The 24,667-nt window shown below is 40.8% G+C and overlaps 1 protein-coding gene across 1 annotated transcript in view; it reads left to right on the plus strand.

The window, feature by feature from the left end:
- The window catches only part of NMT2 (N-myristoyltransferase 2), a 69,548-nt gene that overhangs the window by 40,907 nt on the left and 3,974 nt on the right, over positions 1-24,667 (plus strand). The window contains exons 4-9 of the mRNA XM_007460882.1: positions 2,152-2,270; positions 2,367-2,458; positions 2,582-2,698; positions 3,935-4,105; positions 5,241-5,349; positions 19,644-19,814. Of these exons, the coding sequence (XP_007460944.1) occupies positions 2,152-2,270; positions 2,367-2,458; positions 2,582-2,698; positions 3,935-4,105; positions 5,241-5,349; positions 19,644-19,814 (779 nt within the window). The remainder of the gene's footprint in view (positions 1-2,151; positions 2,271-2,366; positions 2,459-2,581; positions 2,699-3,934; positions 4,106-5,240; positions 5,350-19,643; positions 19,815-24,667) is intronic.

The raw sequence follows: 24,667 nt of genomic DNA on the forward strand, positions 1-24,667 counted from the left end.
TCTTTCCCTCAGTGCCCGGCTTGCACCATCACATTTCACTTAAACTTTTACCACTTAAGGATCTGTAAACTTAATAATTATTAAATTAATAATTAATAAACTTAATAATTTCATTGTTACTCTTTCACATTATGCCAGAAAAAAGATGATATAAATGTATAAAAATGTTTTTCAATGTATTACAAGCTAAACCTGCTGCTTTGTCGTACGTTTATATGAAGATACATATTTCCATATATTATTTCCATATTTTTCTTCCTTGATAGTTCCAGTTCCAAAATCTATATAATAGAAGGTATTCATTGCCATCCCAAACTATTATTAGCCCAGTTATGTACACATAACCAGTTTTAACAAATATAAAGCAAGGAACAATCCTTCTCTGTGCCTTCAAATAATGGGTTTCAAACTTTTTAAAAGTGACCATTCGTTTTCCACCCATGCCCACGCCAAGCAGCTTCAAAATCATGAGCTTCAGAGCATGAAAGAAGAAAGCAATTATCTTTGCTTGATTTTTTTCTTTCAGGCTCTAGAAATTATTTGGTAGTGGAGGAAGACCCTCTAGAATGAATTTGCTGGATTTTAAATGACATTGAGTTGAGTGACCATTAGCTACAGGGGTGTAGATTTATTGATCTGAACGTATTGGGTTTGGCTAAATTCTGCTGGGGGCTTTTGGGTCAGTGCCCAGGGGAGAAAATTCTCTTCCAGCCGGCACCTCACCCCAGCGCACCTCTTTGGGAAGACTTCCCCGCTGCTCATCTCATTTCGGCCCCTCCCCTAAATCCCTGCAGTGTTCTCGGGTTCCTAGAATGTTCTTTACATACCTCAGTTAAGGCAACACCAGGTTAATGGCGGAAGAGGGAGCCTGAGGTCGGGGAGAACCTCAGTTTGAAAGTCAGGGAGACTCTGCCTCTTCGTTTCTCTCCAGAGCCATGTCCCAGTTCAGTCAAACACACCCAGCTGCTTGGAGCTGCTTGCGTGGGGTGGGCCCCTGGTGTTGTTATATGGATCAGACAAGCCCTGAGCAACTCCCAAGGAACCCCAGGGGAACAGCTGGGAATCTGGCTTCTAGGGCTGACCCTGGCGCTCACTTGGGGATGAGCTGGTGGAGTGGAGATAAGATGAACGTGCAGAGTTAGGGATTAGGAAATAGAGAAGAAGAAACCCCTTGGGGCTGGTACAAACCCTGTGACTTCCCCCCTGTGAAAAGGTCTGTGATGGTAATAACTGTACCTGAAGCTCATTTATTCAGCAGATATTTATTGAGTGTCTACCACTAAATGCCAGGCACTGGGGCGCAGACCCGGGAAACAGTGGTAGGAAAGTAGGATGAACGGTGGGCTGGCGGGGAGGACATACTCCATGCAGGAAGCTTTAGTCGGGGAGGATGCTGTGAGGACGTTATGTGTAAGGTTATAGCTGAAAAAAAATGCCAGTGGCCAGCCGTGTGAAAGACAGTGGATGGGCCTTCTGGGCAGAGGCCCAGTCCGAGGGACGGCAGTGGGCCCGAAGCCCTGAGGGCAGGCTGGGTAGATGTGTCGACGGTGGCCAGGCAAGCAGTGGCCCCGGTCAAGGACCTGGATTTTATCCCAACCTCACTGGGAAGCTCCGGAGGAAGAAGTGGGAAAGGGCGCCTTTGTGGAAATCGCTGGAGACACTGATGGCTTGAACTGTGCTGCCAGCAGCCCAGACAGAAGTAAACAGTCCTGAAATTAATTTTGAACTTCACTGGGAGGGGTCAGGTCACTGCAGCCCTTGCCCCCCGTTTGTTGAAAAAGCAATTAAACAGAAAACATCTCTTAAGGCGGTCATATCAAGCCTGTGTCGCCGGCAGTTGTGCTGAATGATTAATCTGTAATCTAGGAGTTCAGACTGAGAAGTCACCATTGTTTCATAACGTCCAGTTTGCCAGTGGATGACAGAGGATTTCTCCTGTAACTGGTCCACTAGCAGTTACCCTCCACCTTGCATAACCACCCTGCTTCGCACTGGCAGCAGCTGAAACGATACAGTACTTTTAAGGATTATGTGGAACTCAAGAGCCCTAAGCACGCTTTTGTTTCCTGTAACTGACCATTTTGGATCGTCAGGACACTCTGTAATTGAATCGTCTTTTTGTCTTTATTTTTCCCCTCCTCCCCGTCCCAGATGAAGTAATAACATCTCATGGCGCAATTGAAGCTGATAAAGAAAACGTGCGTCAAGAACCGTATTCCCTGCCGCAGGGTTTTATGTGGGACACTTTAGATTTGGGTAACGCTGAAGTGGTGAGTAAAACCTTCGACCTCGGTCCCCGACTTGGCGTGGGTTGCTTCTGCGTTGGTCCCAAGCATCACAGGCAGGACGCTTGTTTGGTCTCGTAGCTCAGGGAGCTGTACACCCTGCTGAATGAGAATTACGTGGAGGATGACGACAACATGTTCCGGTTTGACTATTCACCCGAGTTCCTGCTGTGGTGAGTCTCGCCGGTTACGTGTGCTTGCTGGGGACAGGGCGAGGTGGGGTCGGCCTGTCTCTGTCTGTCCCTGTTTTCCTGGACACTCACCGCATCTGTTTTCCTTGCCCGCACTGACTTCAGGGCTCTGCGTCCCCCAGGCTGGCTCCTCCAGTGGCACTGTGGAGTCAGGGTATCTTCGAACAAAAAACTAGTGGGGTTCATCAGCGCCATTCCCGCGAACATTCGGATCTACGACAGGTACATAGTGAAGCTTGTCAGTTTTGATACATTGCTTCTCCAAGAATTGTGGTTAGAATAGGCTCTTTTTTGGTTTTGGCCGTGCCGCGCGGCACGTGGGATCTTAGCTCCCCAACCAGGGATGTAACCCGCGGCCCCTGCAGTGGAAGCGCAGAGTCCTAACCACTGGACCGCCAGGGAATCCCCTAGCATAGGCTTTTGGAAATGCCTGAATGCAGGCTGCTGATGTGGAGGGGGGCTGTGTGCGTGGGGAGGGCAGAGGTGTATGGAAACTGTGCTTGCTGCTCCGTTTTGCTGGGAACCTAAAAGTGCTCTAAAAAATAAAGTTAAAAATAATTCATAAAAAACAGGTTGTGAACAGTGACCAAAAAAAAAGAGCTGTATTTTTCTCTTTTTTTCTCTCTCTGCCTCTCAGCCTCATACATGCACACACAGGTATGTATATATGTCCGTAGCAGAAAAAACAAAACTGTAAATAGGTATTTCAGATTTGTTTCTGGGGGAAAAAATTACTTGAGGGATTCTTTTTAAGTCTTTCTATCCACAGATACGTCTGTTCCATTTTTGCTCTGGGTCTTCAGCCCAGAAAGTCAAAGATACAGTTATGAAACGTGAAGATCTAATGCGTAATAGGTCTCTTCACCTTTCAATGTACTGGGTGAGCTTATTTACTGCTAAAAAGCATTTGATCTCAAGGAATATTTTGTGCCAAATCAAATACCTCCGTATCTGGAACCAGAGCAGAGGATGGGCTTTGGAGCTCTAGAAGGTTTATGGTCACTCAGAAAAGCACCAGCTCTGGCCTGGTCGGGGCACTTCCCAGGGTTCCTGGGTATTGCATTATGCTCCAAAGCAACGTCCTATTAGATTCTGCATCTGGGTGACCCAGTTATTGTCATAACTGTATACATTATAGGAAAAACAGATATAGAAACTTTGAGGCACAGCTGATCTAGTTTCTACACTGAAAATTCAGAAGAGACCAAAGTTCTCAAATTTATTTAGAACAAGAGGGTTTGCTTCTCCACAGCCTGGAGTTTTGATCATTTTGGTGGGGGAGTATGGAAAATAGCTAAATCTGTGAAATATCTAAAAGATAGAATATTTTTCTTAAATATTGTGTTAAAGGAGGGCTTTCAGTTTCTCATTCTTTGAAATGTTATAGGTGTTTTCTTGTTTTTTGAAAATGTTTTCCTCTTAACAGTGGCTCTAATTTTCAACACCTTTATTTCTTAGCGTGAAGAAGATGGTCGAAATCAACTTTCTTTGTGTTCATAAGAAATTGAGATCAAAACGGGTAGCCCCAGTGTTGATTCGAGAAATAACCAGAAGAGTGAACCTGGAAGGGATTTTCCAGGCCGTTTATACTGCTGGAGTGGTTCTTCCGAAGCCAGTGGCCACATGCAGGTAATAGCATCCCACCTTTATCTTGCATATCACCTGTACCTAACGCTTTGAGCCTCCCTGCCATGTTGCTACAAGTATTATTCTCCACCCGCGTAACCCAGAGGGACTTTGGCTTACCCGTGATGATATGGTTGGTGGGTAGCAGAGATGGAGATAGAACCAAGAACCACTAGCCCAGTATTCTCGCAGTAAACCCCACAGTCACGTGTATACTAATGGTGCTACATCTCCACTTCTGTGTCTTTTCCATTTGAAAGAATAGTCTCTGCCTTGGGAAACCCAGGGCATCAGTTATCTCAAGATGCCCTGTTGTACGATTTTCTTTCCTTCTCTAACACTCACTGTTATACCAGTGCTATCAGGAACTACTCCAAAAGCTTGATAAACATCAGCTGAAAAACCCGCTAAAGCTGTTTTTATTTCTTCATCTGCTCTTATCAAGCTTTCAAAGGTTAATCTAGTAAGAAAATTGTTTATCAGATTGTCACTTGAATAACCTGTTCCTAGAGCATCAGAAAGAGTTTATCTCCCTCTGTTATTTTTATTGACTCAAATAAGATGAAACTTCAGGAAAACAGAGTATAAAAGATAAAACTGTAAAATGACTCTCTCCTATTAACTTATTCATAAATAAACAGAATAAATAAGACTTCACAGGTGTTATTTTAATATAATCATTCATCCGAGTACCTAAACTAGAAACACTTAAGAAATTCAAGCTTGTTTTTCAAAAAGTTGTCTTCTTTGGTGTGTGTTATATAAATGTGAAGGCTACTAAACTTAAAGAGAGATTTTTCATGTTTTTAAACTTTTTGGTTTGCCATCTTAGAATCTGTGATGCTCATTCAATACTTACAGACTGAGCATTATCAATATTCCTTCTGCAATTCTAAGATTTCTCTTTATTGAAAGAGATGGACGGTTACAAACAACAAAGGAACATAACTGGGACATCATTTAGAGGTCAAAAATGACAGATAAAATAATTGCATAGGAAGAGGGCCAGCGCCCAGCACTGCACTGGGCCCAACATAAGTGTTCATTCACTGCTTCTGTAACAGCTGAGCTTAGACAAAGGTTAAAAACTTGGAGAGTTAGAAATCAATTAGATCTTAAAATCTGTATTGTATTCCAGATACTGGCATCGATCACTAAACCCCAGAAAATTGGTAGAAGTGAAATTTTCTCACTTGAGTAGAAATATGACTTTGCAGAGAACAATGAAGCTGTACAGACTTCCAGATGTAAGTAAGAATGATTTGCAGTTTTTCAAAGATGTTAATAACTGAAACTTTTAATGTAGAAAAGAATTATTTGCAGGAAGCTAAAAACTGGCTCATGGGTCTGAGGATGTGAATATGCAGCTAAAAAGACTGCATAGAGCTCTGGGGCCAGAAAAAAGGAGGTGGGTTGTTTTTTTTTTTTAAGGCTTTTTAAAGTTCTTCAGCTTGGGGTTGGAAGGGCTTGAATTCCAGACATGTAAGTTTTGAAATTTTGAGTATTTATATTCTGTTTAGGAAGAGGAAAGAAAAGTTCAGGCTTCTGGTGATATCTTAACACATGGAACTAAGGAATAAGGTTTAAAGAAGAAACCCGGGGAGAGGAAATAATGTCTCATTAAATTAGCATATTTTTAAACTAGTAAATTCCCAGTGTGAAAAGTTGTCTCTTACTAAGTGGAAATTTAAACGTGCTTATCAGTCTTAGCTTTATTCAGGGCTCAGATGGTGAATGAATTATCTATCGCTACGTGACAAATTACCACAAATGTAGAAGTTCAGACCAACACATGTGCTATTATCTCTTGGGTTCTGTGGGTCAGGAATCAAGGCGCTGCTTAGCTGAGGCCTTTGCTTCAGGGTTTCTCATGAAGCTGTCAAGGCGTCAGCCAGGGTCGGGGCCTGCTCTGAAAACTTGACCGGGGATGGATCCGCTTCCAAGCTCACATGGCTGTTGGCAGCCTTGAGTTCTCTGTGGGCAGTTGGCCTGGGGTCCTCAGTTCCTTGCTGGCCGTTGGCCTGAGGCTGCCTCAGCTGCTGGTCGGCTGGGGTTCTGTGTAGCTTAGCTTACAGCACAGCGGCTTGCTTCATCGAACCCAGCGAGGAGAGTCTACAGAGAGCATCTGCTAGCAAGATGGAAGTTAGAACCCTGCATAATCAATTAAAGTGGAATCACTGTTGCTGTATATCATTGGTTAGAAGCCAGTCACAGGCCCCACCCACACTCGAGACAAGTGGATGGCGGGGACATGAACTCCAGGAGGGCAGGCATCACTGGGGCCGTCGTGGAATCTGTCCGCCAAAGATGGGATCTTTTGTGTGAAGTTTTGATTTCGTCAGAGCTATTCTTTCTTTTGGGTTGTAGTAGATATTTTAACTGGATTGAGGGATTCTTGTGCAATATAACCATGTTCCTCCCAAGGAAGGAGAGGACTTCACCTGTGGAAGGTGCAGCTAACTCTAGCGCCTTTTGTCTTGGGCCGGTTGTGTGTTTACCAAATGCATGTGATCAGCGGCTGCAGGAATTGATGTCTTTTTTCTGATGACAGACCAGAATCAACTAATTGCTGACTCAGGCAGAATTTCATAAGGAGAAAAGTGGAGGTGAAGGAAACCAGGTGTTGGAGATGTCAGGGTCGTCATTCCGGGGCTTCACCACCTGGTAGAGGGCCTGGAAGGCACTGTCTCCCTTCTGCCTAAGCTGTAGTTGCAGACGGTGGGGCTTGAACTAATGAACTCACTGCCTATCTGTGAGGTCAAGGACAGAGGGGGGAACGTAGATCAGAACAGAGATAAATAAAAAGCACAGGTGACATAATGAAGGAGGGTCCACGCGTCCTGGGGAAGAAGGACCAGGCCCCCTCAAGTTGGGGTGAAAGAATTGAAAGTAAGTGTATGGAGACATGTTCACTGAAATGGAGATGCAGGAAACTGCTCTGAGGGCTCACACCATGATCATGACCATCGTAATTTACTGATCAGCTAGAAATAATTTCTGCTAGTGGCCGAGACCCAGAGCCACTGAGCGGGACACAGTCATGTAGAGGCACAAAGTGGCCATGAGAAATAAAGAGGCACAAGAGAGGCACAGTGCACAGCTAAGACAGGACACCATTGATTCTCAGCATCCTCCTTGCAAATTCTCAAATACTTTGCCGTATGCGAGTTGAAATCAGAACTGGAGGCGTGCCTCCTTTTTCCACTAGGGGCGAATGCTGTTCTACTTTGGTCTCCCCAGATTGAAGTTTCTTGAGCCTAAACCTGTCTAGCTTGTGGGTAAAGAAAGTGCCCCCTCACACATAGTTGCCTAACATAGAATGAAGAATAAGGAATTTTAGTAGCTGTCGTTGGTTTATTCAGGATGATTAGAATGAGAGGTACTGAAAGTTAGTTTTGACTTGACTTTTTCCATCAGCCTCCATATTTTTGTACAAGCATCCATCAACTCATAGGTAACAAAGTTTTGACAAGTTGGTGATAAATTGCTGGTCGGGCGGGCATTGGTGGTGAAACCAGACTTTGGCATCTTGGTTGTGGTTAACCTAGTTTCCTTGGTGGAGCAGTCCTCTTCCGGCCGTGTTGCTATGGGGATTGCCTTTTTTCTTCCCTAATAAGTTGAAGTTTATAAAGTGCCGTCACATATATTGTTCAGTATATTCTTCCAACCACCTTTTGAAGTCAGTATTCTTATCTCCATCGTACAGATGCAAAGACCGAGCTTGTGAAGGTTGATGCTTAGACCAGGGCCTGTCACTAATAAGTGGAGGACTTGGCAGGCAGGCCCTAGACATCCGTGTTTCTCCCGTGAGGTCCCTTTGCCTCCACCCTCACCTCTAACACAACTGCCTTGGGGGCACCAAGGCCCAGTCCAACCAGACGTCTCACTGTGCCGTCATTAGAGACCAGGTTGAGGCAGGAAGGGATGAGTGTCAAGGTCCAAACACCTCTCATTGGTGTGTTCCAGCCTCCCTTCCTCCTTTTAAGTCATAGGGAAGGAAAGAAAACTAAAGAGTAAATTAATTAAAAAAAAAAAAAGAGAGAGAGAAGATAGAAGAGATGCAAGTAGAGACACTGGAAAATTGGAAGGTGCTTCCAGCAGTCACCGTGGTGTCAGCTCCTGAGTTAGAAGCTGGACGAGGCAGCATACACCAGACCACCTCCTTCTCTCCCGAGGGCCCAGGTGGATGATGCCACTGCTGGCAGTTGCATCATTTAAGAACATGTTTGTACCTTGAAGCGTAAAGACAAGAACCTTACTGAATACAGCTTTTGCTCTTTGATTCTATCTCCTTTTCTGATTTGCCAGGCCCGTTTCTGCTTACCGTGCCGGCTTTACATCTTTGCTGTGGACGTCTGACTATAAAAGTCAACATTGATTGCAGCCAGCATTATGCCAGACAGTTAACATCCATTATCTCATTTATTATCCACACCGATCAGAGAGGGCAGGTCATTGTCCCCAATCACAGAAGAGGACATTGAGACACCAGATTGATTTGCCCAGAGTCTTCCAATCAGGATAGAACCATCCCCGGGGCCCATGCCATTAGCTACTGTTACCTGTGAGACTACGGTTTTCCCAAGAGGAACACAGTTTCTTACCCTTTCAGTGTTGGTTTGTTTTTAATTTGGTGTTGAGAATTTCCAAACCACGCTGGTTTTTTTTTTTTTTATTATTATTATTATTTTTTTTTATTTTTTGGTCGGTGCTCTTCAAGGTGAAGGAATTTGAAGCAGATAAAAAGCAGGAGTCAGGTTAATCTCCCAGTGTCTTTACATTGTGTTGCAAGAACTTTACGCCTGGGAAGACATGCTAAGACTCAGGTGTTCTCGATTTAGTAACTGTCGATGTTTTTTTAGTGTTTAATGTCCTACTGCTCCTTCTTAAATCAAATAAATAATCATAATCATTGCTGACATCTCTACTATGGAATCTTAGCTCCAGATCAGTTCACACCACATAGTTTGACAGAGAACGGCACTGCTTCTGTTTTTTAATAGGGCTCTGAGCTTTGTTTCCTTATGTACTTACAAGCAGATTTTACACAGATTTCAGTGCATATAGAGTCCAGCAAGTAATGCATATTAGTTGGATGGTGGGAAAGTATCTGATTCAGAAATAGAGTTTGTTTATGTAAGTTAAGATTTTCTCAGTTACTGGAAGTTTTTTCTGCTTTTTATTGAAGTCTCAGAAAACATTGCCACTTGATTATTTCAGATTATGACAAAGCTGAGATTTTTATCTAGGTATAGCATTTCCCCCACCTCTTCCTGAAGACAACAGCTATTATATAAAATATAATTCTTTTTTTTTTTTTTTTTTGGTGGTGCTGCACAGCTTGCAGGATCTCAGTTCCCTGACCAGGGATCGAACTTGGGCCACAGTAGTGAAAGCCCGGAATCCTAACCACTAGGCCACCAGGGAACTCCCTAAAATATAATTTTATATTTTAAAATTTATTTCGTGCTTCTGTAGATTTCTTGGAGAGGATGTGACTTTCTGATGTTAGAAAGAAACAAGTTTAGGCTCTGAGACACATAAGCCATTGTTAATCAGCAAAAGTAAATATTCTTCCCCTGTTTCTAGGACCTTATATGTTTTTATAGCTGGATATAGTCTGATGTTCTCTCCTGCTTTAATGCTCCTGTAAAAACTTGTTTGAAGTGCTTGGAAATTACCAAGTTTACGTGTTTTCTCCCTGCCGGTTTGCCAAACAATACTGTTTTCACTGAGTCTTCCTTATCTAAATTCTGTTACCCATTTTTCTGACCTTCAGAGACCTGAGGTAGCAGTTCTCAGAGTGTGGTCCAGGGATCCCTGGAAGTTCTCAGAAACCTTTGGGGGGCCTGTGAAGTCAGTGTTTTATAATAACACAGAAGTGTAATTTGCATCCTTCATTTCCTTGTCTTACGAGTGCACTGTGCGGTCTTCCAGAGGCTCTATGGAATGGGAGCTTATATATTCTTTATTTTTAAATTTCTAATTTAATGATAAATACGGATAAATATAACCCACATAGGCAAAGCTCTTTGGGAGTACTGAATAATTTTTAAGAGCATAACAAAGTCCCAGAACAAAATATTTGAGAACTGCTGCTTTAAGGGTGCCTTCTGGGCAAAAAGGATGTTGATTTTAGTGATTACACAATATGAAAATTCAGTGAATAAGAACTGTGCTGCAGAAGCATATTTTGCTCCAAAAAGGAGTTGGCAAGCTTCAGTCTTCATTTCTGAATGTTCTCTATGAACAGAGAAGATGTATCCTGTTGCTTTCATTAGTTAATCTCATTGCTTGATTATTATTATTGATTATAATCAGTAATATTAATTGATTCTTAAATAATTCAATATTAATTGATTAATTGATAATCAATTATTATTGATTCTTACTGAACCAGTAACAAAAGAAAGAACAATCTGATGTTGAGAAAGGCTGTTTAAAATGTATCGAGGTCATCCTCATAGTAAAAAATAATCTTTTCAAATGACTGCAGTATACATTTGGTATGGCTTTGGCCTTCCTACTAGCATTTAGAAATGTATATTTATTTCATGTAACACCATTTAGTAATCACATAGCTTCCCTTTTCCCATGAATTGCAGTGTAGAAATGCTCCGAATAACTAAAATTGGCTTAGGGAAACAAAAGAAAAATACAGTTTCACTCCTGGCTTGTACTTTAAATGCCAGGCCATAGAAATATCATCTCTTCAGAGCTGACAGTGACTTTTTTCCATGTCTGCAGCCTTCACCTCACCTTATTGGGTAAATGATTGTGCTAAAAACCTAGGAATTCATTCATTCATTCAACACCTATTCAGGCCATTTTTTTTTTTTTTTCCTTGCGTTATGCGGGCCTCTCACTGTTGTGGCCTCTCCCATTTGCGGAGCACAGGCTCCAGACGCGCAGGCTCAGCGGCCATGGCTCACGGGCCCAGCCGCTCCGCGGCATGTGGGATCCTCCCGAAACGGGGCACGAACCCGCGTCTCCTGCATCGGCAGGCGGACTCTCAAGCACTGCGCCACCAGGGAAGCCCTATTCAGCCCATTATTAACCAAGGGTGAAGCCTTGGGTGGAACCTGGGACCTGGAGATTTCGGGTCCTTTGACTTTGAGATCCACAGAAATACTAAAAGTATGAGTTCTCTATTAAATGTCAAGGACTTAAATTCTCTCAGTTTAGAATATTAAACTATTTTAGCTGCATTACTGCGTCTTCGTAGATTCCATAAATCATAACTGAGTGGCACATAGTAAATACTCAGCTAAGGACTGCTGGGTCTGTAAACACAAAGCCCATCTCCTCCCACAGTGAATCAGTAATCAATCAGCAGTTCTTGTCACAGAACCTTAGAAACCTCAGCACAACTACTAACATCCATCAGAGCCGACACTCAAGATGAAAACCCATTTTCCACCTTGGTCTTCTCCCCTACCACTAGTCTGGGGGCATGCAGGAATTGTGATGATCTAATTTTAAAGGCAGTTTTTAATTTTAAAGTACTTAGATACGTTCCCTGTCAGTGGCGGCAGCGGCGGTAGAAGCGGTGGCGGCGACTTGCGGCAGCAGCGAGGAGGGTGGTGGTCTCTGCAGGAAGGGATCTGAGGACATAGCCGGCGAAATAGGAAACACATCAGCTTCTTCATTTGTGTCCAGTTGCAGAGTGAGACAGGAACCGGGCTCAGAGAATCCGGAGATAACCCCTGCCTCCTGAGAGCTGACAGTACACTTGAGGGATTTTGCACCAGGAACTCTGTTCTGAAGTGCCCGGTGCCAGTTCTCTGCACTCAGTACCCGTGAGCAAGTGACGCTAGACTAAGCACAAAGGAAAAGAAAAAGGCCTCAGCAGGTGATGAGAAAGGCATGAGAACAGGCTGGAAGGAGAATGAGGCACCGAGAGGCCCAAGCTGAAAGAAATAAAGACTTCCAGTACATCACCCTGACAGTAAAGAGCGAAGGAAAAGTGACGTCTGAGAACTGCAATGCGTTCCGCTTGAACAAAAGGAAGTTGGGTTGTGATAATATAATTCTGGATTCCGTGGAATGTTGTGGCTCAGAGAGGCAAGAGATAAAAGACAGAGAAACAATATAGTGTCTGAGCCGAGTGGATGAAAGGCTCTTGCTGCTCCAGCCAGGAGTCAGGACTCTGCCTCTGAGGTGGGAGAGCCAACTTCAGAACACTCGTCAAGAAGAGACCTCCCAGCCCCACATAATATCAAATGGCGAAAATCTCCCAGAGATCTCCATCTCAACACCAGCACCCAGCTTCACTCAACGACCAGCAAGCTACAGTGCTGGACAACCTATGCCAACCATATAGCAAAACAGGAACACAACCCCACCCACTAGCAGAGAGGCTGCCTAAAATCATAATAAGTCCACAGACACCCCAAAACACACCACCAGACGTGGACCTGCCCACTAGAGAGACAAGATCTAGCCTCATACACCACAACACAGCCACTAGTCCCCTCCACCAGGAAACCTACACAACCCACTGAACCAACCTTAGCCACCGGAGACAGACATCAAAAACAAGGTGAACCCAATCACAGTAAGATAAGCAAAATGAGAAGACAGAAAAACACACAGCAGATGAAGGAGCAGGATAAAAACCCACCAGACCTAACAAATGAAGAGGAAATAGGCAGTCTACCTGAAAAAGAGTTCAGAATAATGATAGTAAAGATGATCCAAAATCTTGGAAATAGAATGGACAAAATGCAAGAAGCAGTTAACAAGGACCTAGAAGAAATAAAGATGAAACAGACAATGATGAACAACACAATAAATGAAATGAAAAATACTCTAGATGGGATCAATAGCAGAATAAATGAGGCAGAAGAACGGATAAGTGACCTGGAAGATAAAATAGTGGAAATAACTACTGCAGAGCAGAATAAAGAAAAAAGAATGAAAAGAACTGAGGACAGTCTCAGAGACCTCTGGGACAACATTAAACGCACCAACATTCGAATTATAGGGGTTCCAGAAGAAGAAGAGAAAAAGAAAGGGACTGAGAAAATATTTGAAGAGATTATAGTTGAAAACTTCCCTAATATGGGAAAGGAAATCGTTAATCAAGTCCAGGAAGCACAGAGAGTCCCATACAGGATAAATTCAAGGAGAAATACGCCAAGACACATATTAATCAAACTGTCAAAAACTAAATACAAAGAAAGCATATTAAAAGCAGCAAGGGAAAAACAACAAATAACACACAAGGGAATCCCCATAAGGTTAACAGCTGATCTCTCAGCAGAAACTCTACAAGCCAGAAGGGAGTGGCAGGACATACTGAAAGTGATGAAGGAGAAAAACCTGCAACCAAGATTACTCTACCCAGCAAGGATCTCATTCAGATTTGATGGAGAAATTAAAACCTTTACAGACAAGCAAAAGCTGAGAGAGTTCAGCACCACCAAACCAGCTTTACAACAAATGCTAAAGGAACTTCTCTAGACAAAAACACAAGAGAAGGAAAAGTCCTATAATAACGAACCCAAAACAATTTAGAAAATGGGAATAGGAACATACATATCGATAATTACCTTAAATGTAAATGGACTAAATGCTCCCACCAAAAGACACAGATTGGCTGAATGGATACAAAAACAAGACCCATATATATGCTGTCTACAAGAGACCCACTTCAGACCTAGAGACACATACAGACTGAAAGTAAGGGGATGGAAAAAGATATTCCATGCAAATGGAAACCAAAAGAAAGCTGGAGTAGCAATTCTCATATCAGACAAAATAGACTTTAAAATAAGGACTATCAGAAGAGACAAAGAAGGACACTACATAATGATTAAGGGATCGATCCAAGAAGAAGATATAACAATTGTAAATATTTATGCACCCAACATAGGAGCACCTCAATACATAAGGCAAAAACTAGCAGCCATAAAAGGGGAAATCGACAGTAACACATTCATAGTAGGGGACTTCAACACCCCACTTTCACCAATGGACAGATCATCCAAAATGAAAATAAATAAGGAAACACAAGCTTTAAATGATACATTAAACAGGATGGACTTAATTGATATTTATAGGACACTCCATCCAAAAACAACAGAATACACATTTTTCTCAAGTGCTCATGGAACATTCTCCAGGATAGATCATATCTTGGGTCACAAATCAAGCCTTGGTAAATTTAAGAAAATTGAAATTATATCAAGTATCTTTTCCGACCACAACGCCATGAGATTAGATATCAATTATAGGAAAAGAGCAGTAAAAAATACAAACACATGGAGGCTAAACAATACACTACTTAGTAACGAAGTGATCACTGAAGAAATCAAAGAGGAAATTAAAAAATACCTAGAAACAAATGACAATGGAGATACAACGACCCAAAACCTATGGGATGCAGCAAAAGCAGTTCTAAGAGGGAAGTTTATAGCAATACAAGCCCACCTTAAGAAGCAGGAAACATCTCGAATAAACAACCTAACCTTGCACCTCAAGCAATTAGAGAAAGAAGAACAAAAAAACCCCAGAGTTAGCAGAAGGAAAGAAATCATAAAAATCAGATCAGAAATAAATGAAAAAGAAATGAAGGAAACAATAGCAAAGATCAATAAAACTAAAAGCTGGTTCTTTGAGAAGATTAACAAAATTGATAAACCATTAGCCAGACTCATCAAGAAAATAAGGGAGAAGACTCAAATCAATAGAATCAGAAATGAAAAAGGAGAAGTAACAACTGACACTGCAGAAATACAAAAAATCATGAGGGATTACTACAAGCAACTCTATGCCAATAAAATGGACAATCTGGAAGAAATGGACAAATTCTTAGAAATGCACAAACTGCCAAGACTGAATCAGGAAGAAATAGAAAATATGAACAGACCAATCACAAACACTGAAATTGAAACTGTGATTAAAAATCTTCCAACAAACAAAAGCCCAGGACCAGATGGCTTCACAGGCGAATTCTATCAAACATTTAGAGAAGAGCTAACACCTATTCTTCTCAAACTCTTCCAAAATATAGCAGAGGGAGGAACACTCCCAAACTCATTCTACGAGGCCACCATCACCTTGATACCAAAACCAGACAAGGATGTCACAAAGAAAGAAAACTACAGGCCAATATCACTGATGAACATAGATGCAAAAATCCTCAACAAAATACTAGCAAACAGAATCCAACAGCACATTAAAAGGATCATACACCATGATCAAGTGGGGTTTATTCCAGGAATGCAAGGATTCTTCAATATACGCAAATCTATCAATGTGATTAACCATATTAACAAATTGAAGGAGAAAAACCATATGATCATCTCAATAGATGCAGAGAAAGCTTTTGACAAAATTCAACACCCATTTATGATAAAAACCCTGCAGAAAGTAGGTGTAGAGGGAACTTTCCTCAATATAATAAAGGCCGTATATGACAAGCCCACAGCCAACATCATCCTCAATGGCGAAAAACTGAAAGCATTTCCACTAAGGTCAGGAACAAGACAAGGTTGCCCACTCTCACCACTCTTATTCAACATAGTTTTGGAAGTTTTAGCCACAGCAATCAGAGAAGAAAAGGAAATAAAAGGAATCCAAATCGGAAAAGAAGAAGTAAAGCTGTCACTGTTTGCAGATGACATGATACTATACATAGAGAATCCTAAAGATGCTACCAGAAAACTACTAGAGCTAATCAATGAATTTGGTAAAGTAGCAGGATACAAAATTAATGCACAGAAATCTCTGGCATTCCTATATACTAATGATGAAAAATCTGAAAGTGAAATCAAGAAAACACTCCCATTTACCATTGCAACAAAAAGAATAAAATATCTAGGAATAAACCTACCTAAGGAGACAAAAGACCTGTATGCAGAAAATTATAAGACACTGATGAAAGAAATTAAAGATGATACAAACAGATGGAGAGATATACCATGTTCTTGGATTGGAAGAATCAACATTGTGAAAATGACTCTACTTCCCAAAGCAATCTATAGATTCAATGCAATCCCTATCAAACTACCACTGGCATTTTTCACAGAACTAGAACAAAAAATTTCACAATTTGTATGGAAACACAAAAGACCCCGAATAGCCAAAGCAATCTTGAGAACAAAAAATGGAGCTGGAGGAATCAGGCTGCCTGACTTCAGACTATACTACAAAGCTACAGTAATCAAGACAGTATGGTACTGGCACAAAAACAGAAAGATAGATCAATGGAATAGGATAGAAAGCCCAGAGATAAACCCATGCACATATGGTCACCTTATCTTTGATAAAGGTGGCAGGAATATACAGTGGAGAAAGGACAGCCTCTTCAATAAGTGGTGCTGGGAAAATTGGATAGGTACATGTAAAAGTATGAGATTAGATCACTCCCTAACACCATACACAAAAATAAGCTCAAAATGGATTAAAGACCTAAATGTAAGGCCAGAAACTATCAAACTCTTAGAGGAAAACATAGGCAGAACACTCTATGACATAAATCACAGCAAGATCCTTCTTGACCCATCTCCTAGAGTAATGGAGATAAAAACAAAAATAAACAAATGGGACCTAATGAAACTTCAAAGCTTTTGCACAGCAAAGGAAACCATAAACAAGACCAAAAGACAGCCCTCAGAATGGGAGAAAATATTTGCAAATGAATCAACTGACAAAGGATTAATCTCTAAAATTTACAGGCAGCTCATGCAGCTCAATAACAAAAAAATAAACAACCCAATCCAAAAATGGGCAGAAGACCTAAATAGACATTTCTCCAAAGAAGATATACAGACTGCCAACAAACACATGAAAGAATGCTCAACATCATTAATCATTAGAGAAATGCAAATCAAAACTACAATGAGATATCATCTCACACCAGTCAGAATGGCCATCATCAAAAAATCTAGAAACAATAAATGCTGGAGAGGGTGTGGAGAAAAGGGAACACTCTTGCACTGCTGGTGGGAATGTGAATTGGTTCAGCCACTATGGAGAACAGTATGGAGGTTCCTTAAAAAACTACAAATAGAACTACCATATGACCCAGCAATCCCACTACTAGGTATATACCCTGAGGAAACCAGAATTCAGAAAGAGTCATGTACCAAAATGTTCATTGCAGCTCTATTTACAATAGCCCGGAGATGGAAACAACCTAAGTGCCCGCCGTCGGATGAATGGATAAAGAAGATGTGGCACATATATACAATGGAATATTACTCAGCCATAAAAAGAAACGAAATTGAGCTATTTGTAATGAGGTGGATAGATCTAGAGTCTGTCATACGGAGTGAAGTAAGTCAGAAAGAGAAGGACAAATACCGTATGCTAACACATATATATGGAATTTAAGAAAAAAAAATGTTATGAAGAACCTAGGGGTAAAACAGGAATAAAGACAGAGACCTACTGGAGAACAGACTTGAGGATATGGGGAGGGGGAAGGGTGAGGTGTGTTAGGGCGAGAGAGAGACATGGACATATATATACTAACAAACGTAAGGTAGATAGCCAGTGGGAAGCAGCCGCATGGCACAGGGAAACCGGCTCGGTTCTTTGTGGCTGTCTGGAGGGGTGGGATAGGGAGGGTGGGAGGGAGGGAGACAAAGAGGGAAGAGATATGGGAACATATATATATGTATAACTGACTCACTCTGTTATAAAGCAGAAACTAACACACCATTGTAAAGCAATTATACCCCAATAAAGATGTTAAAAAAATAAAATAAAAATAAAAATAAAGTACTTAGATAAACAACAAGGTCCTAATGTATAGCACAGGGAACTATATTCAATATCCTGTGATAAACCATAATGGAAAAGAATATAAAAAAAGAATGTATATGTATGTATAACTGAGTCACTTTGCTGTACAACAGAGATTGGCACATTATAAATCAGCTATACTTGAATTAAAAAAAGATCTAAAAGTACTTAGTGGTAATTTAGGACAGAAAAGATAGAATAGTGCTATTTATATACAAGTTATTTGTCACTTAAAATTTATCCAATATTTCTTCAAGAAAAAAAAATATCGAGTTAACTGGAAAAATGCAGTTGTATTTGTAAGTATTAAGTTTTTTCTTTGTACAAACAAGCAAATGTAGTGACCTTTCTCATTTCTGTTGTCAAGTGTCCTGGTGTCTGTACACTTCCTATAGTTGCTGTCTGGAGCTCTTTTAAGGATAAGACTTGAACAAATCGAAATGGGGACTTGTCCTGGCCTTGAGGGTTTGTTATTCCCATGGCCTAATGTAAAAATTTTGATGTTTTGGAATGATGGATTCAGATGCCTATTCTGATCACCTTTTTTTTTTTTTTTTTTTTTTTTTTTTGCGGTACGCGGGCCTCTCACAGCTGTGGCCTCTCCCGCTGCGGAGCAACAGGCTCCTGACGCGCAGGCTCAGCGGCCATGGCTCACGGGCACAGCCGCTCCGCGGCATGTGGGATTCTCCCGGACGGGGGCACGAACCCGCGTCCCCTGCATCGGCAGGCGGACTCTCAACCACTGTGCCACCAGGGAAGCCCTGATCACCTTTTAATCAAAAGATGGCATGAGAGACCAGGGCCACTACTTGGCAACCAGCCATTCATTCTTGGCAATTAAAATGCTTCCCTTCCCATACTGACCGATACGAATTTTACTTTTCTTTCATTTTTATTGCTCACGAGAACAGAAGAGCTACTTTTTTTCCACGGGCTATTGGACAAAAAGTTTCTCAGCCATTTTCAGCTGTGTTTTCAAAATGTCAGACGTGGCAGTCTTAAAAGCATGATCCTCCAGAACACATGCTGAGATTGTTCTGCCCTATCGTGTAGGCTGTTAAAGTTCTTGGCATGGGGATATAGATGAACTTGTAGTGTTCCCATTGGTTTTGTCTGGGTCATGGGCAGTACTGACCAAAGACCTGGTACACAAAGATAGCATAGAACATGTCGTGTAGCTTATATTCTAAACTAGTGGTTCTCAAGCTTTATGTGTATACGAATCACCAAGGGATCTTGTGAAACTGCACATTCTGACTTGGTAGGTCTGCGGCGGGCCCAAGATTCTGCAGTTCTGACAAGCTCCCATGGGATGCTAATATTGCTGGTCTGGGGATCATGCTTTGGCACCAAGTTTGTTTACTCCTCTTATTTAAACCTCCCAACTTTTTTTCTTTTAATAAATTTATTTATTTTATTTTATTTTATTTTTTTGGCTGTGTTGGGTCTTCATTGCTGCAAGTGGGCTTTCTCTAGTGGCGGCAAGCAAGGGCTACTCTTTGTTGCTGTGCGCGGGCTTCTCATTGCGGTGGCTTCTCTTGTTGCGGAGCACAGGCTGTAGGCACGTGGACTTCAGTAGTTGCGGCGCACAGGCTCAGTAGTTGTGTCTCGCGGGCTCTAGAGCACAGGCTCAGTAGTTGTGGCGTATGGGCTTAGTTGCTCTGCAGCATGTGGGATATTCCTGGACCAGAGCTCAAACCCGTGTCCCCTGCGTTGGCAGGCGGATTCTTAACCACTGTGCCACCAGGGAAGCCCGTCCCAACTGGTTTTGTTTTCACTCCAACAGGTTACAAAAACTTCAGGCTTGAGGCCAATGGAACCAAGAGATATCAAAGCTGTTCAAGAACTAACCAACAGTTACCTGAAGCAGTTTCATCTGGCCCCGGTGATGGATGAAGAGGAAGTAGCCCACTGGTTCCTCCCCCAGGAGCACATCATTGACACTTTTGTAGTGGAGGTAAAGAGAAGGTGATAAGATAGTACAGAGAAGTATGAGAACACTGTGCAACTGAGTCCATTTTCCAGAAGGATCATAGAGTGTCCATTCCCTTCCTGCCCGCATGACTCAGTGCTTCTGAACCAGCTTCCTGCTCACCCTTTCAGAACCAGCTGTTCTTACAGCTTCCATTCCTGGCAGAAGAGCACACTTTTACTACTTAATCATGGGGAATCAGGGTTCTGATCTGCTCTGTTGTTGTCTGTGTGACTAATTGCTTTTCTTAGTTTTGAAAAGGCCAGTTTGGATGATCTCATCTGAGAGGGATGTGTCCCAAAGTTTAATATTGTTTTGCTTTTGCAAAACTGGTTGGAACTGAACTGCCTTTGTTCAAGATGGCATAATTCAACCACTTCACTCAACCCTTGTCTTCTTGATTTGTAAAAGGTTTTTTTTGGTTTTTTGTTCGTTTGTTTTTTGGCCACGCTGTGCAGCTTGCAGGATCTTAGTTCCCCAGCCAGGGATAGAACCTGGGCCCCTGGAAGTGAGAGCGCCAGGTCCTAAACACTGGGCCACCAGGGAATTCCCTGTCAAAGTTTTCTATAGCCTGAATACTGATACTTTGTATTGTGGTCCATTTCTGGGTTCTCTGTTCTGTTCCATTGATCTCTGTGTCTATTTCCTCACCAATACCACATTGTCTTAATTATTGTAATTGTATAGTAAGCCTTGATACCAGGTAGAGTGATTCCTCCCACTTTATTCTTCTTTGTCAAGATTATTTTAGCTAATCTAGTTCCTTTGCTTTGGATATAAATTTTAGAATAAGCTTATCGTTATCTACAAAAGACCTTGCTGGGATTTTGATAAGAATTACATTAACTCTGTAGATTAATTTAGGGAGAATTAACAAGTCTTCCAATCCATGAACATGGTATGTCTCCATTTATTTAGGTCTTCTAAAATTTATTTTATCAGCATTCTGTAATTTTCAGCATCCAGATCCTGTATATATTTTTTAAAGTGTTTACCTAAATACTTCATTTCCTTGGAGTGATTATAAATGGTATTGTGTTTTTAATTTTGGTTTCCACATGTTCATTTTTAGTATGTAGAAATGTAATTGGTTTTTCTTTGTTGCTCTTGTATCCTGCAGGCTTGCTGAAATCACTTATTAGTTCCAGGAATTTACTTGGAGATTTCTTGGGATTTCCACATAGACAATTGTGTCATCTACAAATAGGGTCAGTTTTATTTCTTCCCTTCCCATGTGTATGCCTTTTCTTCCTTTCTCTTGCCTTATTGCAGGGTCTAGATATTCCAGTACTTTATTGAATAAGAGTGGTAAAGATCAACATCCTTGCCTTGTTCCTGTTATTAGGGGAAAAGCATTCAGTCTTACCCCATGAATCTTATTCCGTGATGTTAGCTGTAGGTTTTTCATGGAAGCTCCTTACTGATTTGAGAAAATTCCCAGCTTGTTGAGAGTTCTTATTATAAATGGGTGTTGGATTTTGTCCAGTGCTTTTTCTGCTTCAATTCATACAATCATGATTTTTCTTCTTCAGTCTGTTCATTTATTGATTTTCAAATGTTTGACCACCCTTGCATGCCTAGAAAAATTACCCACTTGGTTATGGTATATAATTTTTATACATTAGTGGATTTGGAGTGCTGACATTTTGTTGAGTATTTGCTGAGTTCATGAGAGATATTGGTCTGCAGTTTCTTTTTTTGTACTGTCTTTGTTTGGTTTTGGTATCAAGATACTACTGGCCTCATAAGATGAGTTGGGAAGTATGACCTCCTCTTCTGTTTTCTAGAAGAAATTATATAGAATTGGTGTTAATTCTTTAAATGTTTGCTAGAATTCTCCAGTTGAAACCATCTGACCTTAGAGAATTCTTTTGTGTTGAAATAATGAATTCACTTTCTTTTATGATTATAGGACTGTTCATCTTGTTTGAGTTTTAATACAGTTTAGGAGAATTGGTCTGCTCCTTCTAAATTGTCAAATTTGTAAGAATAAAGTTGTTCATAGTATTCCCTTTTAATGGCTACAGAATATGTAGTCATAGCCCTTATTTAATTCTGGTAGTTCTGTTAGTTAATGAGAGGGGTGTGGAAGTCCCCAACTACAACTCTGGATTTGTCTTTTTCCCTTTCAGTTCTGTCAGTTTTTCTTGATGTCTCTGGAGGGTCTTGTTTGGTACTTATACATGTTGGACCTGCGTGAGTTTCTAGTGGATTGATCATTTTATCATCATATAATACCCCTCTTTGTCTTCAGTAGTTCTCTTTGCTCTGAAGTCTACTTCCTTGTATATTAATACAGGCAGACCTCGTTTTATTGCACGTCGCTTTATTGTACTAAGCAGATAATGCATATTTTACAGATCGAAAGATTGTGGTCACCCTGTGTCCAGCAAGTCTGTTGGTGCCATGTTTTGCAACAGCGTTTGCGCAGTTTGTTTCTCTGTGTCACATTTTGGTAATTCTTGCAGTATTTCACACTTTTTCATTATGTTAGATTTGTCATATGGTGATCTTCGATGTTACTACTTCTACTCGCTGAAAGGTCAAATGACCTTTAGCATTCTTTAGCAATAAAGTGTTTTTAAATCAAGGTACGTACATTGTTTTCTAGGCATAATGCTATTGTATACTTAACAGACTACAGTATAGTGTGAACAAAAGTTTCATATAAACTGGGAAAACAGAAAAATTCGTGTGACTCACTTTATTGCAATATTCGCTTTATTGAGGCGTCTGGAACCAAACCCACAGTATCTCTGAGGTATATGTGTATAGCCACTCCTACTTTTTTAAAATTCATGTTTGCATGGTATATCTGTTTCAGTCCGTTTACTTTCAACCCATCTATGTCATTGAATTTGAAGTGAATTTCTTGTAAACAGTATATATTTGGGCCATGTTTCCTTATCCACTCTGCCAGGATCTTTTGATAGGTGTTTTTTGGCCATTTACATTTGATGATTATTGATATGTTAAAGCTTAAGTCTTCTATATTATAATACATGTTTTCTGTTTGTTTCTTCTGGTTTCTGTCCTTCTGTTTCTGTTTCCTTGCCTTCCTGTTCCTTGAACATTTTTGGATGTCTTGATTTATTTATAGTGCTTTTGAGTATATCTGTGTAGGTCTCATGATGGTTGCTCTGGGTATTACAATATACAGATGTGATTTATCACAGTCTTCTGCTATCCATGTTGTACCACTTCAAGTGACTTTACTTCTCTTTACTTTTTCATCATTTTTTTTCACATCTTTATTAGAGTAAAATTGCTTTACAATGTTGTGTTAGTTTCTGCTGTACAGTCTCATTGTTTAAATATCACTGTCTTGAGTATCAGATGGTGTCATAATTTTTGTTTCAATCATCGAGTCATTTATAAAACTCATGAGAAGCATAGCTCAAAGTATGTACCCAGATTTCTGTTCCTTCTTCCTTCCTTCCTTTCTGATGCTCCATGATGCTTTCTTTTATGATTTCCTTCCTATTTGAAGAATGTACTTCATCCAGTCTTAAAGGTATGTCTGCTAGCAACAAATTCTTTTAGTTTTCATTTGTCTGAGAATGTCCTTATTTCCCCTTCTTTCCTGAAGAAAGTTTCGCCAGATACAGAATTCATGGTGGACGGTTCTTTTCTTTCAGCTCTTGTGCCACTTGCTTCTGGCCTCTGTGGTTTCAGGTGAGCAGTCTGCTGTCATTTGAATTAGTATTTCCCCATAGGTAATGTGTTGTTTCTCTGTGGCTACTTTCAAGATCTCTCTCTGTCTTTAGTTTTTGGAAATTTCATTATGATGTGTCTTGGTGTGGATTTCTTTGGGTTTATCCGGTTAGAGTTCACATGGCTTCTTGAATCTACTATGTCCGTTTTGCCAAATTTGGGAACTTTTCAGCCATTGTCTCTTTCAGCCCCACATTTTTTTCTTTCCCTCTGAGACTCCAGTGATATGAATGGTGAATCTTTTGTTACTGCCCCCCAGATCCCTGAGGCTTAATTCTTTTTTTTTTTTTCATTCTGTTTTCTCTCTTGTTTCAGATTGGGTAAGTTCAGGTTCAGTGATTCTATCCTCTGTCATCTCCACTCTACTGTTGAGCCCATCCAGTGATTTTTTTTTTCCTCTAATTTCTGCTGTGGTGTTTTTCAAGTTGAAAATCCTTAAATAAAGCTGAAAATTTAGGTCTTTAAGTCATCTCTCACTTTTGCTTAACATCTTTAATTTCATAATGTCTGATTAAAAGGTTTAATGAATCAGAAGCACTCAAAAACCAGATAATACATCCTCTGGAATTTTCTGCTAAAACAAATATTAGCAATGGCATATGTGGTCTAGCCTCTGCAGCTGTATACTTCAAATATATCATGGTTTGAATTATATGCAGACTTGCATAGGTCACTGCAGGTAATAGAAACAATGGAAAAAATATTGGCTAATTTCTTGTATTGAAAGTGTACCAGTGATGACAAAACAAACACCATCTTTTGCATCCCTTTGATTTTTGATAGCTTCAGATTTTCTCAGTTATTCACACACATATATTTTGGTGCAGTACCAGTGCCTTTTTACAAGCTTCTAAAAAACTAGCTTCCAAATCCTATCCAACTTCACTTTAAGCTGATACAATTCCTGCCTTGTGCCAAGAAGATTATTATACAGTATCCTTTAGTTGGAAAAGGTAGCCTTCTAATCCTTGGTGCTCTTATTCCTGCAAAAACAATCACTGTCCCATAAGTCTAGAGAGACTCATTAGTCAACCAGAGAGCGTTCCTTTTAGAACATTCTACTTCTTAAGAACTTGATGCCAGTTGCTGACGAGCACTTAGGCTGAGGCACAGCTCCACGCTCT

This window comes from Lipotes vexillifer, unplaced genomic scaffold, assembly GCF_000442215.2.
Source record: "Lipotes vexillifer unplaced genomic scaffold, Lipotes_vexillifer_v1.1 scaffold534, whole genome shotgun sequence".
Lineage (NCBI taxonomy): Eukaryota > Metazoa > Chordata > Mammalia > Artiodactyla > Lipotidae > Lipotes > Lipotes vexillifer.